Source organism: Dreissena polymorpha, chromosome 2 (genome assembly GCF_020536995.1).
Source record: "Dreissena polymorpha isolate Duluth1 chromosome 2, UMN_Dpol_1.0, whole genome shotgun sequence".
Classification (NCBI taxonomy): domain Eukaryota; kingdom Metazoa; phylum Mollusca; class Bivalvia; order Myida; family Dreissenidae; genus Dreissena; species Dreissena polymorpha.
This window is the reverse complement of record NC_068356.1, coordinates 139,867,512-139,880,546: the sequence shown is the minus strand read 5'-3', so window position 1 is coordinate 139,880,546 and position 13,035 is coordinate 139,867,512. Positions and strand designations below refer to the sequence as shown.

Below are 13,035 nucleotides of genomic sequence, written 5' to 3'. Positions count from 1 at the left end.
TCCTTACCGAAAATCAAGTTTTGGCGGAAAGTGTCGTCCCTGATTAGCCTGTGCGAACTGCACAGGCTAATCTGGGACGACACTTTACGCACATGCATTAAGCCAAGTTTTCTCAGAACAAGGCTCAGATGATCCAGTACCTTATTGCTGTGCACTCCCAGACACTTCATAGTTCAATGGGCCCTCTCATACTTAAGCTACGGTACGAATAACATCCGCCATAGAAAACATCGTAAGACAAAGTTAAGATACATTTTATGAAGAAAGATATTTGCTTAACACAAATGCTAATATATAATTAGGAAGTCTCATGACCTGATACATTAAATGGTTACTTTACATATTTCACGTTAAAAGATTGTTTAAAAACAATCAGTAACTCTACATGGTTACAGTAACTTTAATTGGTAATCCAACAAAAATCCGTTGTTTTAACATAACTTTTTATCTGACACATTTCTTTGATTAATAGATTAAAAAATGGTTCATTAAAGATTTTACGTAAAAACCCAACCTACCTGATGGCCTGATCCCCAAGAGAGCCAATGAAAATCGCGTACGCATTGACGTTATCATCGGATCGAAGAATCTGCCCGAAGTTTGTCGGAGGGATTCCGTATCGGTCGAAGTTGGCATCGCTAAGCACGATCAGGAAGCGTTCATCGGCCTCTTCTTTCGCCAGCGTCTTTATGGCAGCTAGCGTGGCCTGGAGAGTCGTGTCGCCACTCAGACAGAACTGGCTGTGAGCGTGCATCGTCTGCAGAATGCAGGATTGTAACGCAATTAGTCTGCACCTATTTATTATGCTTTCATTGCAAACCGAATGCTTATTTAAAGCCTTATGATCTTGACCCTATTACCTCCCGGTCACTAGAGGGGCATCATATCCACTACGCCACAGCGACGTTATTTCCTTGATTATACTGATGTATCCATTGTAAGCCGCAGATGACTACTGTCTTTTTGTAAGTTCGCTTATAACAATGCGTCATTTGAAAGAAAGAGAGGGTTCCCATATGCAGCACTTTTTGGGTTGGCTGAAGGACAATAATGTAAGCATTTGAAACAATTATACAACTGTGCAATATTAAAATCTCCCAGGATACTTGTCTTTGTCACAATAATGACAGAGAACACCCCTCGAAGGCCCATGTCGTAATATGTTTTTTTGCGGACATGTTTGTGTCAACTGTTAGATAACACAAACGGGCACTTAATAAAATCGGTTACCTTGACAACCTGTAGGCGCTCCTTGTTGTTCTTAGGCGGTTTGTCAAAGGAGGTCAACTGAACGTGATGATCTTCACCGGAGTGGCCCACAATGTCGTACTGTAACAAAGGTTAAAGTGAAATATCATCGGTTATGTAGCACCACGGATGAATGAACATAATGCCTTAAGTCTTAGAGTAATACGCGTTAATAGAATAACATAGATTAAAGGGACATAGCGACATTACAATACATAATATGTCAAGGGACATGACGCTTCAATGTCGCACTGCAACAAAAGTTAGAGAGACATATCAATTGAAATACAACAACGGCGTATAGTGAATTACGCTTAAATGTCATACTGAAAAGGTGTACACAAGGTAGAAGGGAAGTAGAACACATCCTATCCCAAGTTGGAGCCTGGCGGACATATCCCAATAAGAACACAAGATACATGTTGACGTCCTTACCTCCCCCCCCAACCCCGCAAACATTTGAAGCCCTTAGGTTACAATGATTGCAAATGCGTGTTTTGTTTTCGCTATGATACCTTGATTTTGCCTGCAAACATTCTAAGCACATATGTTTGAACACATGAACTGCACATTTATTGAACACAAACGCTTGGACTACCTTGATTTTTTCCTCAAATCCTTCGAGCGCCTCCATGGCCATGATAGCGGTCTCCATCTCGCGTTCCAGTCGACCGTCATGCCCGTTGAAGCGGTACATACTTCCGGACACGTCGACCAGAAGGCGCAGCTTCTTTGGGTGTTCCTGCTGCGCTCCCATCTGAGTGGTGAAAGCAGGTGGAGAAATATTTTTTGAACATCAATTTTAGTGCAGAATTTCAGTCATAATCGTTTTTATAATACATGCATGTTAACAATTTTTCGTGTACTATTTCTGAAGTATTTTGTTTTCGAACATTTACAGTTTTAAAGCCTTTTTCTCCTCCTGTATTTATTTTACAAAAAAAAACATAAGAAAATTGTTGAAAAACAACAGAAAAAACACACCATCGAATGGCGTCATGAAAATACACAAAATGATATCATCATATTGTACGTATTTGCTGTTTTCAACAAAGTTGCAATACGCCTAAATTTATTCCATGTGATCACATTTTGTCAATGCAAACGTTAAGAATGATAATTTAGCATTTAATCATGTGATCTCAATACAACAAAGTGATATCAATACTTTTATATAAATGAGAACAAAGACAGCGTTCCCTACCTCTGGTTCCTTCTCTCCGCGCCGTTTGTAGACGGTTTTCTCGCCGGTGATGCCGTCTATAGCTTGGCGTCGTCCAGATCTCCGTACGTCTGGTTCTTCAGCCACTGGCGTTCCTTGCTCTTGGCCTGACAATTACACGTAGTCATTTGAGACGCGTTCTGGGAAAATGGGGCTTAATGCATGTGCCAAAAGTGTTGTCCCAGATTTGCCTGTGCAATCCACAGTCAAATCAGGGATAACACTTTACACCTAAACTGGATTTTTGTTAACAACAGACCTGCTTTGAACGAAAAATTCACCAAAAATTGAAAGTGTCGACCCTGATTTGCCTGTGCGGACTGCACAAATTAATCTGGGATGACACTTTTTCCACATGTATTAAGCCCTGTTTTCCCAGAACGACGCTTATTAATTCATTTACCGAGGGATCTGCGTCATCGTTTATGTATCTGCGCACTACGAATATGTCCAAGCCAGTACGTACAAAGTTCGCTAATGCTTAAAATGTAATATCATTTCAGCAAACTAAAACTGATATTTTACAGTTGTGTGATTTTCACTTTAACACAGTCAATACATCTGAGCATCAAGGATGTCGGACTTAACACCGAGCCTTGTTCTGGGAAAACAGGGCTTATTGCATGTGGATAGTGTCATCTCTGATTAGCCTGTGCAGTTCACACGGGCTAATCATGTACGATATTTTCCGCCTTATCTAGATTTTGGCTCAAAAGAAAGTACATTGAAACGTAAAAAAATACAATAAAAGCTGAAAACGTCGTCTCTGATCTGGGATGACACTTTTTGCCCATACATTAAGCCCAGATTTCCCAGAACGAGGCTTAACACTGATATAAAGCCATGGTTACCTGTAGACTGTCCAGTATGACCCTTAATGACTGGACCTGTCTCCGGACATGACCGGAGAAACCCTCGTACGTCTCTGCATCATAGTCGCTCATCTGTATCTCTCGAAGTCTAACCGGAAATGAACATGAGACGTGATCGTTTTTCAACAACTGACTTGACATAATCAATCATCATTAATTTGAAAACGGAACTTAATGAATGGGCCTAAAGTGTTGTCTCACATTAGCCTGTGCAGTCCGCATAGGATAATCAGAAACGACATTCAATGCTTTTATGTGTGCTTTTTCGTTGAAATGATGTTTTCTCTTAGGGAAAATCCAGTTCAGGAGGACTGCACAGTCAAATCTGGAACGACACTTTTCACACTAAACCCGTTTTCCCGACTGCGAGTCTCTTATCATTATCATTAAGTAATTGTTTTCCATCATTATTCAATTAAGTGAAATATGTAAACAATTTGATATTCATTTAAGTGGATTCTGATATGTAAACGTATGCTGGCCTATAAATTTCCATATTTGCATTTGTTTAGCGGCCTTGAGCCGGTATTAACAAATCATTAATTACTTATCTTAATATTATCTTAAAACCCGAAAAAAATCACTACATGGCATTACTCAAGATCGATAAGAATAAAACGATATCTTTTAATGATACTTTTTTAATGACGTAGTAAAATATGTATTTCATTAACATCATAAACACACATTTTGTGGACCGCGTTGTCAATTTCACACTTAATAAGTAAACTTATTTATAAACTCAATAAGGTTGTTTGATGCGCATAAAGCCAGCCCCAGACCTTTCCTACCTTTCTTTGAACGCTTTCTGGGCCATCTCTCTGGCAGCTTTCCTCACGTGTTCCGGTACCTCGTCCTTCTTATACTGAGGTACCTGCGCAACGCTATGACCGGCGTCCAGTCGGTACGGACCCCCAAAGCCGCCAAGGCCGGCGGTACTGCTGCCCCCTGCCGACAATGAGCAGTTACGATGTGAAAAGCTGACTACGGAGTTTGCAAATAATTTACCATATGTTCAGGATTAGTCTTAGCTAATGAAACTCTATTAACAGCTTAGTGAGTGGAATTTCACTGATGGTAAACAACAACAAAGCTGTATCACAGCTCCAAACTCATCTCACAATTGAACAAAGCATTTGTATTCACGATTAATGTTATTTATTATTTGAGTTTCTCTAAATATTTTCTTGTATCTTTTTTCAATAAGAATTTGCTTAAGGGCGTCGCATTATTTTTTATGCATTGTAATGTGTACGCATGCGCAAAACACGGTGCATATGTATACATTATGTCTGTCCCATTATTCACACAAACAATAACTGACAATAATTCTGAAAATTGATGAGGAGTTACAGCCCTTGAATTCTGCATTTCATTTAAAAGCACAATACGAGTAAACAAAGGGCAAGGACTACGCAAATACTAAGGAAATAGTACTGTTCCGTTCATTATCCTCAAATATTACAGGAACAAAATTTATATCTTAACTATGAAAGTCCATCAAAGCGAGTGCACATGCGCACAAAACAACAGCCATACCGGTTCCACCTGCCCACGTGTTCCCGCCAACGTGAGGCTCGTTTTTGTCGTCTGTCTTGCCGTGTTTTGGACTATCTGCTGTCCTGTCACTGTCGCGTTCATATGTTACCTATATAAATTTGAGAGAGAATGCGCTGTGTTGTATTGTTTTGTTTCGAATGCATTTCATTTTAACATGAGCCGCGCTCAGGAAAAAGGGCCTTATGCATGGGCATAAAATATCATCCAAGGTTAACCTTTGCATTCCACTCAGATTAAACAGGTACGACATTTCCCGCATAGACTTGGTTTTCGTTTAAAAAATACTTTCTACTTACGAAAAATTAAATAAAAGCGGAAGTGTTGTTCCTGATTAGTCTATGGGACTGAACAGGCTAATCTGGGACGACACTTTACGCACATGCATGGCGCCCGGTTTTCCCAAAGCAGTGCTGATATTAATTTAGAAATATCCAAGGACTCATATTTGCAAGAAGAAAAATATGCAAATGGAAACTGTAAGTATTTGTTAATTTTTACATAGTTATTTGAGATCCTATTTCTATCTTATTTAACATGAATTTCGAGGTGGGTTTAGACAATGAGGAATTACAAAATGATTCGATTGCTTTTTAGATGTTTTGTTATAAAATCGGAAAACGACAAAGTGTTCTTGCTTTGGATTGTTGGGAGGAATGTAAAATTAAGCAATGGCTCATATCTTTAAAATAAGCACGTTGTGAAAAGAAAAATACATTTTCCGTGCGTTGTGGCACCACTTAAAAAGGTTCAAGCAACTTCAACTAATCTTTGATCTAGATGCCATTGCCCTCAATATAAACATATTAAAAAGCACACATATCCGTCACATTGTTGGTTATTTTCAATAAAGTTTGGTCTGTTCTGTCAATAACTCTTAATTATACCATCACCATACATCATTATTTCTCTGTTATTATCGATTTATCTTGTTAACGCTACATTTAAGTGACTCATTATTTTTAAACAGCATGTCTTTTACCGTACTTGCTTTATCTTCACCCATTTATGTTATATAACATAATAAAGTTAAGTGACTGGAAAATTACAAATAATGATAAAACAAAAAGCATATAAAAAGAGACAATACAATAATGACTGACTACGCGATGGCATAAAACCCATTTTCGCATGACAGGGATCATATGCGTCTCGAAACAACTGCCACCAATGAGGCTCATTCAGTTTTGACTTAGAAACAGGACTATAATTAAGGATCAAGGGACTATTCGGTCCATTGAACATACGGACCGGACGATACGTACCAGATTTTAGCGTCATACGGACCGTATTATTATACCCGACATAATGCATTTTTTTAGATTGAACTTATTTTTTAGATGCAGGAAGTAGAAACAATATTGTTATTGTGTATGCCATTGCACTGATAACATTTGATGGGGTAGGGGGGGATAGACTTCGTTTGCCTATTACAGTAGACTTCAGTTCAATATTGATAGAACTTTAGAACAAGAGCACCGCCTTGCGGGTGCAGACCGCTCATCTATTTTTCTTTTTAAAGGTGTAGGGACCTATCTCAATTTCAATCACAAAGGATGGAGGGGTGGAGTGGAGAGGGGTGTATAGTGTGGGGGTGTGGTCATTTATTACATTTTCTTCCAAAATGCAAAGAAAATGAAAAAAAATATTCTTGGGTGGGATGGTTGGACGGTATTTCAAAAATAAAATAACAAAAATAAATATTTGTGTTTTTAACCATGTTTGAAAAAAAACAAGAGATGTGTTTGTCAGAAACACAATGCCCCCTATTGCGCCGCTTTTGAAATTATTATTATTATTCTTTTACCTTTGACCTTGAAGGATGTCCTTGACCTTGAATAATGACCGTGAACTTCCACCACTCAAAATGTGCAGCTTCATAGGAACGCCGCTTTGATTTTCATTTTTGACCTTTGACCTTGAGGGATGACCTTGACCTTGAAGGATGACCTTGACCTTGAACTTCCACCACTCCAAATGTGCAGCTCCATGAGAACGCCGCTTTGATTTTTTTTTGTGACCTTGAAGGATGACCTTAACATTGAACTTCCACCACTCAAAATGTGCAGCTTCATGATAACGCCGCTTTGATTTTTTATAATTTTGTTTGACCTTTGACCTTGAAGAATGACCTTGAACCTACACCACTCAAAATGTGCAGCTTCATGATAACGCCGCTTTGATTTTTTTTTTACCTTTGACCTTGAAGGATGACCTTGACCGTGAAGAATGACCTTGACCTTGAACTTCCACCTCTCAAAATGTGCAGCTTTATGATAATGCCGCTTATAAATTTTTAATTTGTTTCTGGACCTTTGACCTTCAAGGATACCTTGACCTTGAAGGATGACCTTGAACTTCCACCACTCAAAATGTGCAGCTTCATGAGAACGCCGCTTTGAATTTTTTTTTTTTTACCTTGAAGGATGACCTTGAAGGATGACCTTGACCTTGAACTTCCAACACTCAAAATGTGCAGCTTCATGAGATACACGTGCATGCCAAATATCAAGTTGCTATCTTAAAAAATGGAAAAGTTATGGCCAATGTTTAAGTTTTTTTCAAACTGACAGACAGACTGACATACTGACAGACAGTTCAACTGCTATATGCCACCCTACCGGGGGCATATATATTATTTTTTGGGGGTGGGAGTGGGGTATAGTGTGCGGGTGTGATGGTCATTTTTTAGATGATCTTTAATTAAAAAATAATAATTGGGGGATTGAGGGGGGATTCGGGGGGTGGGGGTGGAGGGGGGGTGGTGGAGGGCGTGGGGGATGGTTTGGACGGAGTCAATTGTGGTATGTCAGGTAAGAGTTGTTTTGTCAAAGTATCAATCAAATCTGATCATAAATAAAGAAGTTATGGCAATTATAGCAAAATTTAATAATTTGACCTTGAGAGTCAAGATCATTCAAAGGTCAAGGCAAAATTCAACTTGCCAGGTACAGTACCCCCATGATAGCATGAAAGTATTTAAAGTTTAAAAGCAATAGCCTTGATACTTTAGAAGTTAAGTGAATCTAAACACAAAATGTTACCATATATTCAAAGTTACTAAGTCAAAAAAGGGCCATAATTCGGTAAAAATGACAACCAGAGTTATGCAACTTGTCCTTTACTGTCCCCTTATGATAGTTTGCGAGTGTTCCAAGTAGAAAGCAATATCTATAATACTTTAGGGGTAAAGTGGACCAAAACACAAAACTTAACCAAATTTTCAATTTTCTAAGTATAAAAAGGGCACATAATTCCGTCAAAATGCCAGTCAGAGTTACATAACTTTGCCTGCACAGTCCCCTTACGATAGTTAGTAAGTGTTGCAAGTATGAAAGCAATGGCTTTGATACTTAAGGAAAAAAGTGGACCTAAACACAAAACTTAACCAAATTTCAATTTTCTAAGTATAAAAAGGGCACATAATTCTGTCAAAATGCCAGTCAGAGTTACATAACTTTGCCTGCACAGTCCCTTATGATAGTAAGTAAGTCTTGCAAGTATGAAAGCAATAGCTTTGATACTTAAGGAATAAAATGGACCTAAACACAAAACTTAACAAAAATTTTCAATTTTCTAAGTATAAAAAGGGCACATAATTCTGTCAAAATGCAAGCCAGAATTATCTAACTTTGCCTGCCCAGTCCCCTCGTGATAGTAAGTAAGTGTACCAAGTTTGAATGCAATAGCATTGATACTTTATGAGAAAAGTGTACCTAAACGCAAAACTTAACCGGACACCGACGCCGACGTGATGACAATAGCTCATTTTTTTTTCCCAAAAAATAGATGAGCTAAAAAATGACACACTATTATATATCAATTGTGTATGTTTAAAATAATTTATTTAAAGCTCAAATTGACGTTTTAATGATTGCATTAAGTCTCACCAAATTTAAGTACATGTACTGTTCATTTGAATTAACGTAACGATTTCATTTTCTCAAAGACTTGTGCGCAGGGATGAAACTATAACAAAAAGGTTAGTTTATATGTTTTTGACTCGTTTTATACAAAACATAACCTTTGGTTATAAATAATATTTGAAAGATGAATATCTTACACTTTATACACCATAACTAAAGTAGCTGTAATCATTGTTTATAATAATTGTATTGCGTTCTTTTCTTATGTCAAACACGGATAATTTGATGTGTATTTTTGTGCAACATATTGCATATTATGACTTTCTTTCACATACATATATTAACCCATTTATGCCTAGCGTCCTGAAAAAAGGACATTGCAAACAGCTTAGACCCAGATGAGACGCCGCATAATGCGGCGTCTCATATGGATCTGCGCTGTTTGCTTAAAGGAATTTCTGTAAGAAATATTTTAACACGGGACAAAATTGTCACAAAACCAGGTTTTCATTGTGAAAAAAAATCTGATTAAGGGAGACAACTCAAACTGAACTTTTGAAATGAACAAACAAAATTAACCCCCTTTGTAAGTTTGTTTCAAAATAAATCTATTTTAAGTTGTGGTGACCTTGACATTGGAGATATTGACGTGATTCTTTTGTGCGACACACCGTCCCATGATGGTGAACAAATGTGCCAAATAATTGTAAAATCTCACAATGAATGACATAGTTATGGCCCAGACAAGCTCATTTATTGCCAATTTTGACCTTTGAACTCAAAGTGTGACCTTGACCTTGGAGATATCGACGTAATTATTTCGCGCGACACACCGTCCAATGATGGTGAACAAATGTGCCAAATGATTTTAAAATATGACAATGAACGACATAGTTATGGCCCGGACAAGCTTGTTCCGCCCGCCCGCCAGCCAGCCAGCCCAGAGCAGTCAGTGCAGCTCGCACAGGTTAATCAAGATTTAACTTGATATTGGTTTACAGACCTTCTTTAAACGAATAATACCATAAAAGCGGAAAGTGTCGTCCCTGTTTAGCCTATGAAGTGTCGTATAGCATGACACGTTACGACACAAATTAAGCCTCATTTTCCCAGAGCGCCACTCAAAATTACATATGATGTCCACACAAATGCTTTTTTCTTCGACCCATACCTTGCCTGTTTTCCCAAATTGCGGCTAAATATTATATGTAATGCCCGCAAAACCCTTAAGTCGCCTTAAAATACCTGCAGCGGTTTGGAGTCCTGAAAGCCGATCATGCGTTTCCACTCCACAAGGGATCTGTCCAGATTGGCCAGTCCCGTCTCCCATAGGCGCACGCAGCCGCCCACGTCAACCGTGACCAGGCCGTCATTGCTGGTGCCGGCCAAAAGGACGCTCGTCTCGCTGATGTTGAACAGCCAAGAGGCGTATGGCGACTGGCGTGTAGCCCTGGGACATTATTTGTTCGTGCTTATTTGTTTATTATGGAGGGTAATGATTTATTTTTGTTTATTATGGATACCACTTTTTGGTTTATTATTTTGTTTTCTGTTTGGGTATATGATGGATTTTCGCCATTTTCAAGAATATTTCATCAATATAACGACAGTTAATTTATCTACACTCACTTCTCCTGTGTTAGCAGGTTAACTTTCACTTTTTGCACATATTATGACCACTTGATAAAAACACCATCGACTGGAACATGGAGGGTGCTTTTGGTCATGTAATTCCTTCCTGCCTTACTTGAATAAGAAGCAGGAGGAAAATGGTCAAATTATTTTCACATTAACCCCTACGTTTGAATCAATTAAATTATATTGAAACTTTCAATGAACATGGAGGGTGGTCTCTCTTGTTAGTTGATTTTAAGGGATTTCCCCGTTTTGAACATTATTTTCATATCAAGACAGTAACTTAGTCTACACACACTTTGCCTGTGTAAGCAGGTTTACTTTCAATATTTTCAGCACCCATTATATCGAGAATAGTTGTTGGATTTGGTGGAATATCGATTTTAATTCACAAGTGATCATAGAAAATTATGTGATTTTTTCTTTCTATGATATTGAGTGAATTAAAATCGATATTCCACCGAATCAAACAAATTTTCTTTTTATTTTATGCTTTATTCAGTTTATTTACATTGTAAAATAGGTTAAACTAGAGAATTGCGCTGGTATAATGACGTCATTGCGTCAAAAATGAAGACATTTCACTGCAAAACAGTGAACATTATTGATAATGTCTGTTAGTTTTCGCAGTTTGAAACAGTGAAATGTGGGTTATAATTCATTGATATATCTTTCTTGGAATCAAAGTCAAGCGCTCTACTAACTGCTTACAAAATCTTCATATTATAATTACCTTTTTTTAACATGACATTCATACACATACGCAAACAAATTGAACCAATACCTGCAATCAATATTATTAATCCAAGTTGATTGTTTACTTCACCTACGAGCGCGATATACTAAAGTTTTGTTTTGAAAAACGTAATGCAACACAACTATCTCTTTTGGGGCAATTCAACTGTCTTACCCAGGAACAGCGATGTAACGAAGTTTCTGGTTGGGCAAATCTGTGACTTCTAGAAATCCACTGATGTTCGCTCGTTGATCTGTAAAAAATAACACAATTGCCATACACAACAACTTTTCCAAACACAGTAACCCGAGAGCAAAAACTAACTTTTTGCCTCCACTCGCTCTCATGAGTTCTTGAAATCTTCTTTAATAAAGGAAACATATAAAATAGAACTTATCTCTGAGCATTTAGGGGCCAAATATACATATAAGGGAGAATGGGTAAATATTCTCCTGTTAAATTATAACCATTTATCAGCAAAAATTAACAACAAGTTTGCTTACCAGAATCAACCTACGGGATACGTCCGAACAGTATTGAACTACACCAAAACAAAGCGAGACTATAAGCCCCACTTTCAATTTCCCACGTTGCAAAAACAGGTACATCTCATCTCTTTTTAAAGGGGCCTTTTCACGTTTTGGTAAATTGACAAAATTAAAAAAAATTGTTTCAGATTCGCAAATTTTCGTTGTAGTTATGATATTTGTGAGAAAACAGTAATACTGAACATTTGCCATGCTCTAAAATATCAATTATATGCATCTTTTGACGATTTAAAAATCTGGAAATTATAAAGTGTTGTAACGCGAAACAATTGAATAATTTGGAGAGTTCTGTTGTTGGCGTTATATTTTGTGATACGACGAGGATTGCTTATATAAAGCATAAAATACATCACTCATGGTATGAGCACGGATGGTCGAGTGGTCTGAGCGATAGACATTTACACCAGGCCTCCAAGAGTAAGTGGTTCAAGCCCAGTTGAGGGTTACTTTTTGTCTTTCTTTAATTTTATTCAGTTTTTTTTACTGGATGTTTTTAGATCAAATGTTTACATTTAATATAAAGCATTTAATGACAAACTTCCATACATGCCAAAATCTGCGAAAAGAACCCTTTCAAGCACCCTAGTCACCTTTAGGCACTACATCTTCGGGTGCCTTCCAGTTGGGCATTGCTCGGACCACCTGGCCACACTGCGGCAGGTACACGATGGAAGGGGAGGCGCTTGGCGTCCCTGGCTTGTTGCCCTTCAACACGGAGGGGAGGAGGGAGTCTTCAGTGGGAGCCCGGGGGCTACGGTAGAGCGTCGCCGCGTCCTGCGGTAGGATATATCATGTAAATGGGAACATAAAATCATTAGTTCTGAAAAACAACTAGTTTTTTTCTAGGTTTTTACTTGAGTCAAGTATTAAGGTGGCCACTGTTTGTTGTTAAATTTAATTTAATTGGGAAAACAAAATCAAGCGTGCTGAGAAGACAAGAGATTAAGACAACATGAACAATACTGCCCGGTGCTTTTTCTTCAGCTGTGTTCAATAGTAAATAACAAAAAATGGGCAAATCAATTGCAAAGAAGAGTGTATATTAAATCAGTAGAGAATTATCACCGTATTACAATTAATTCATACTTACATACTGCCCGTCAAAATTACAGAGAACATACCCCTTCCTGCAAGGGTATAATGACCTTCATTCTGGGAAAACATGGCTTAACAGGGTGCAGGATCACGTGACTTAATGGGGTTCTCAAATGAATGTTAATGGATAAAACCACCTGTAAGTGGTGCGTTTTTTACAAATTAAATTTAAAAAAAAACAACTTAAGAATTTCAACTAGTGCATAAAAGAAAGTTTTTTTATGCTGCTTATAATAAGCCTGTGTCCTTGTCCGAA

The 13,035-nt window shown here is 37.9% G+C and overlaps 1 protein-coding gene across 1 annotated transcript in view; it reads right to left on the bottom strand.

The window, feature by feature from the left end:
* The window catches only part of LOC127869203 (von Willebrand factor A domain-containing protein 8-like), a 102,512-nt gene that overhangs the window by 2,945 nt on the left and 86,532 nt on the right, over positions 1-13,035 (bottom strand). Inside the window, 11 exon segments of the mRNA XM_052411568.1 lie at positions 519-757; positions 1,231-1,329; positions 1,847-2,005; positions 2,453-2,514; positions 2,517-2,577; positions 3,322-3,430; positions 4,134-4,290; positions 4,882-4,990; positions 10,011-10,215; positions 11,311-11,389; positions 12,275-12,458. Of these exon segments, the coding sequence (XP_052267528.1) occupies positions 519-757; positions 1,231-1,329; positions 1,847-2,005; positions 2,453-2,514; positions 2,517-2,577; positions 3,322-3,430; positions 4,134-4,290; positions 4,882-4,990; positions 10,011-10,215; positions 11,311-11,389; positions 12,275-12,458 (1,463 nt within the window).